This window comes from Grammomys surdaster, unplaced genomic scaffold (genome assembly GCF_004785775.1).
Source record: "Grammomys surdaster isolate TR1022 unplaced genomic scaffold, NIH_TR_1.0 125284, whole genome shotgun sequence".
In the NCBI taxonomy this organism is placed as follows: Eukaryota; Metazoa; Chordata; class Mammalia; order Rodentia; family Muridae; genus Grammomys; species Grammomys surdaster.
Window position 1 is genome coordinate 132,431 of NW_021620163.1, and position 5,801 is coordinate 138,231.

The following is a 5,801-nucleotide window of genomic DNA, read 5'->3' on the forward strand; positions in this document are numbered from 1 at the left end:
TAGACTCCTGGCAATCATTAATTCTGTGTTTACATTTGAGTTTAGGCATTTAAGTTTGGCATAATTGTAATCCTTTGTGCTAATATCTGTTCTTGTCTTTATGGGGTAGATATTCCTTTCATTATTATATGTTTTCTTCTTTAGTTCTGAGGAGAATGACTCTGTGTTTACTGGTAAGAATGCTTCAGAAACCATGCCTAGTATGAGGACTGATGTTGTAGGTAGAACTTAAACTAAGTACTGGGCACTTTCACTTAGGAATTGGAATTGCATGGAAGGAGGTGGCTGACAGGTTCCACAGAAGGTAGGAATTCAGGGTATACCACCTGGCTCTGCAGAATCCAGTGGAAATGCTGTGAAGATGAGTGAAAGGCTATGTTGGTGGTGTGCAATAGTATGTGGGATGACCCTATGGGATTAGATTTGGGGAGGAAGACATATTATGAAGTTTGTTTACCTGCTTTCTTTTCCAGTGTGGCCCGCAGGTTCCCAGGGAATGCCTGTGGCAGCTGTTGACAAAATTAATGTGATGGGGTGGTGAGGGAGACTATTGGAAAAGAACTTTGTGATCTGCTGCAAATGGTGGCAGAAAGGACTTAGAGGTTGCAGCAGGTGATCTGTTACAGAACTGCTGATGAGGCTAAGGGATTAGACTTGGAGGAGAGGAAAGTGAAGGTCACTTACTTGCCTGTCTGTAAGCAACTTGCTCTTAATATTTCATACCATTCTTCCCACATTCTAATTCCATCATTATTTTCATGTGCTTTCCACAAGAAGAACTTTTCATACTCCTTCTAAAGAAATGTATTTGCACAAGTGAAACCCAAGGATTATAGAATATTTGGTGTATAAAATATCCTGACAGAAACAGTAAACAGTAGAAGTTTAGGCCTGCTGGGAGCAGGGCCTAGGATTCTAGCATAGGTTTTGTTTTTTACACAAATACTATCATTATAAGGGATACAGATTTTAATATCATATTTTGACACATGGCACCTTGCTTGTGGTCTTCTTAGTTACACTGGTACATTGTCCATCTTGCTTTATAAGTCAATGCGTATCAGTAAATTGTAAAGTAGTTTTCTCAGTCTATCATAAATGATTTTTCTGACCCAATGTTCTTGTAGGGTTAGTTTACTCCTGTTTCTTTTGAAGTAGCCTGTAAATAGATTCAGATTCTAATGAGTAACTGCTCTAAGAACATTATGAAATGGTTTCTTGGTTTAAGTACAGCAATTGCACCTGATGGACCATTAGTAAGTAAAATTTTTTCTGTTCGTTTTAAATTATAGTCATTAAAATTGTCACATTTTTTCTTCACAATATAATTAAATTGATTTTAGTTACAGATTTGAAATAACAAATATGTATCTGTTCATATATATTTATATGTGCATATATGTTCAAGGAATTATATACACATAAAAATCATATTATGAACTTTCAGTTGTGTAGACAGGAAATGCAACAAATCTGCTTTGAAGCGATGGAAAGGAGGGAAAACGAGTACATAAGATGGAATATAATTTTAGTGTCTATTAAAGAGCTTCCTATATGTGAGACAGGCAAATTTTCAAATGAATGAATTGAATGTAGAATGTTGAAGTCATGTTACTATGAATAGCACTTTCATATTTTTCTATTTAACTTTTTTTCATAATCCCTAAAGCTGAATGTATAAATTGTTTTTGAGCATGATTTATAGTAATGTCCTACAAATCCCCAAGTATGTTTTATCATATTATTAAATAATATTTGCTTAGCAAGTAAACAATACATAATTATATAGCAAATAATTAAATATCAAGACTCTAATTCCAATTAAATGAATGATTTCTCTTCTGTAGATATGCTTTGCACCAATGTGAATTTTTGGTCCATCACTTGAACATTCATCATTTACTGTTGTCTTTTCAAGATGCCTCACTGAGACAGAAACATCATAAGAAGGTGCTTTCATGTTAATACTCAGAAGGAGAATAGAAAGAGTATCCACCAATGGAGCAATAAATTTAAAAGCTCACTGTTCAAAATAGATTCCTTGGAGACATCAAAGATCTTGGAACATTCATTTCTTAAAATCACTGGTTAATGATTTCCTGTTCATTTGATCTTATAATTTAGATTAAAACATTTTACAAATATAGTAACAATATCTTTGGTCAAATAGTATTTACCAGGAGCTTGAGATCTGAGCTATAACATTTTCTTTCTTTATTTGCTTATGGGATGTTTTGGCATTTTATTTTACTTTACTTTGGTATTTTATTTTACTTTGTGTGTATGTCTGTTTGATGACAATAGAGTACTTTTCATAGAGTTCTAGACACAATTGGAAATGAAGTAGAAGTGAAGAATAATTTATTTGAGGTTATAATCTGCTTCCTAGAGTAAAAAAAGTTTGAGACTAGTCAAGTTTTTAGTGGTAATCAAAAGTACGTATTGTGTCTCTTCTATTGGTATATAAGAAGTGCTCTGACAATATACTGCAGGCTACTCAGCCATGGTTCATTCATGAATAGAGAGCAATAATTTATAGATTCTGTTGCTTCATTACTATTTAAGTAATAATTTCAATATTTTTCTAATATTTCTCTTGAAGAAAATTCAACAGATTTTTTAAAGCTGATAATTCAAAGATGTAATATTTATTTCCACTCACACAACTAAATATCTTTGTATGCAATATTTGAGTTGTAACTACTTTCAAGTATTTAATAATCTATCTTTACTTCAATTCTTCAGGTTACGCAACTATAGCCTTCAAAACATTTTCACATTTTATTTTCAATTGCACTAGAGTCAATCAAAATAATTTCCTTAGATATGTACAAACTTGTTGATGCTGACATCATGAACTTATAAGTAGCTTTTTTTCTCATCATTGAAAATTTTATGTTAAGAAAGTTTACTTTCACTGTCTTATGAATCATGCAAAACCAAAGCTTTGTTACTGAGTTTATACTCCTGGGGCTTTCACAGAACCTGAATGTGGAGAAAATACTATTTGTTTTATTTTTGTTTATCTACATTGCAACTATTTGGGGCAACATGATAATTGTGGTGACCATCATCTACAGCCCTGTACTACTGGGCTCCCCCATGTACTTCTTCTTGATATTCCTGTCCTTCCTGGATGCATGCACTTCTTCTACTGTCACACCCAAGATAATTATAGACTGCTTCTACGAAAGGAAGACCATCTCTTTCGAATGTTGTATGACACAACTGTTTACAGTCCACTTCTTCACTGGGGCAGAAGTGATTGTCCTGGCAGCCATGGCCTATGACCGCTATGTGGCCATTTGTAAGCCCCTTCACTACTCTTCCATCATGACCCAGAGGCTCTGTGGAATTTTGGTAGTGGTGTCCTGGGCAGGAGGCTTCTTGCATTCTATCATACAAATTATCTTCACATTGCAGCTGCCTTTCTGTGGACCCAATGTCATTGATCATTACATGTGTGACTTGTTCCCATTGCTGAAGCTTGCCTGCACTGACACACACATTTATGTCCTTTTAATATTTGCCAACAGTGGGGCTATATGCATTATAATCTTCTCTTTGTTGCTTGTCTCCTATGGTGTCATCTTGTTCTCTCTGAGAGCCCACAGCTCTGAAGGTCGACGTAAAGCTCTCTCTACCTGTGGATCCCATATAATTGTTGTGCTTTTGTTTTTTGTCCCATGCATATTAATATATGCAAGACCTACATCTCCATTCTCCTTTGAGAAAAAAATGCTTATATTTGTCAATGTCCTGACACCATTGTTAAATCCTATGGTTTACACTTTCAGGAATAAGGAAATGAAGAATGCTATCAGGAAAATGTGGAAAAGATTGTAGACAGAATCTCTTATAAACATTATCTGTCAATAAAAAAGCCTATGGCCAATGAGCTGAAGCAGGAAATAGAAGGTGGGACACTGGCAGGAAGATAGGGGATTCTGGGAGGTATTAAGAGATGAAAGAGAGCCAGAGGAGAGCTGAGATGGAAGATTTAGGAGACAGAGAGAGGGTTAAGAGGAATTAAACAAGCTGGGAGATGAAAGAAGCATGGTGGGACTGAAGCAGAGGTAACTAACGACATGATAGACACAGAATGATTTAAAAGGGTTAAATAATTTTGTGGTAATGAACCACAGCTTATGCACTAGTCATTTAATAATAACTAGTTTCAGTGTCATCATTGATGGAACTAAGGGACCAGAAGGAAATATCAAAATTATTTTTACAAGAGATTGATTGTAGTTTCTGATAAATTTTATAATGTTTGTTTCATTGGGGAAGAACAGTTTATATGACAACATGACAATTTGAAATTTACTTTTCAGAAACTTTTAATGTCATAATTAGAGAAGTACATTTTTAATCTAGTACTTGTGCACAGGGGATTTGTGGATGTGAGCATTTTACTTCATTGTGAATTTAGCGGATGAACAATGACCTCATTCCATATAAAAATAAAATGGCATCCTGAGACTCCAGAACTTAGAAATGCAGAAAGACTTTAAAGCAGAACCTGATCTCTACAATGTGATCTCCAGTTGTCCTGTATCATCTGACTTTTTGTTGTTGTTGTTGAATGGTTTTATTTTTTGTACAATATATTTTACTTCTTTCCATTCTCTTATCTTGTCTCAAGTCCCCCACCAATTATGTAATATGAATACTAGCAACACTCACACACACACACACACACACACACACACACACACACACACACACATTAAAACACAAAACCAGAAATCATATCATGTAAGCAAATGATCGGTAAGTTAAAAAATTATCAGAGAAAGCTTTGTAACACTAAAAAATCTCCAAAATTATCATTTAGTTCATTGTGTTTTGGCCATTACAACTGGGAATTGGGCCTGTCCTTCAATATGATTTGTATATCCTTTGAGAGTACATTGGAGTAAACTAAGTTTTTCTTTGTGAGCAGTTGTTATTTGTCTGTACAATTTTACAATTTCTATCTACCCTCAACTTTTAATGCCCTTTCCAACATGATGAATCCCATCTTTTTTTGACAATCAACTTAATCCAGTTGCCCATATGCAAATGTGTCACTTACTAGCCCTTGGAGACTGGCTAATCTACCATTGGCCAGATCCTCAGTAAAGAATGCTTTTTCATACCCCATCAACTATCAAGTGTCAATAGCCCCTCAATGTGATAGGGACATTCAAATGATTATCTACATTTTTTTAAAATATACTTTCATTTTATTTATTTTTTAAATCAAATCATAATTTTTTCTTATTCACACAGGGATTATAAACACAAAAAGGCAGAACATGTGGAAGGGGATGATGCCAGATCATGGGTGTTCAGGGGGAGTACAGATATCTTTCAGAACAGGGTATGGGCTGGGTGAAGGTTCAGGGGACAGGTCACTATGACTTTGACTATGATTCACTTGTCTTTATCTAAGTTGGTACTATCTGCCAAGGCTACCTATTTACGAGGTCTATGACTACTGAGGCTGGTAAATTTCCACAAAAGCTGCCTGTTTACAATAGCTTATAGCCATTAGTTTCAATGTTTTTCCACAGAGACCCAGGAATTTGTCTTCATTGACGCTTTGCAGGTACTTTGCAGATAACCGTAGTTACTGTGAGTTCAGTGAGTTCATGAAGCTGCCTTCCTCATGTCCAGAGGATATTCACGAGCACCCTTCCCATCCCCTAGCTAGGATGCTCCCCCACTTCTCTTCCATATTGTTCTCTGAGCATTAGTAACTGCGTGTGTGCCAGTGGGTACATAACTATCTACTGTGATCAGTAGTACTGATCACA

At 35.4% G+C, this 5,801-nt stretch overlaps 1 protein-coding gene across 1 annotated transcript; it reads left to right on the top strand.

Moving 5' to 3' along the window:
* Nucleotides 1–2,841: 2,841 nt before the first annotated feature.
* LOC114637369 (olfactory receptor 4C15-like) lies at nucleotides 2,842–3,932 on the top strand. The gene has a single exon (XM_028785598.1). The coding sequence runs from the start codon at nucleotides 2,932–2,934 to the stop codon at nucleotides 3,844–3,846; it is 915 nt and encodes a 304-aa protein (XP_028641431.1). The 5' UTR covers nucleotides 2,842–2,931; the 3' UTR covers nucleotides 3,847–3,932.
* Nucleotides 3,933–5,801: the final 1,869 nt, after the last annotated feature.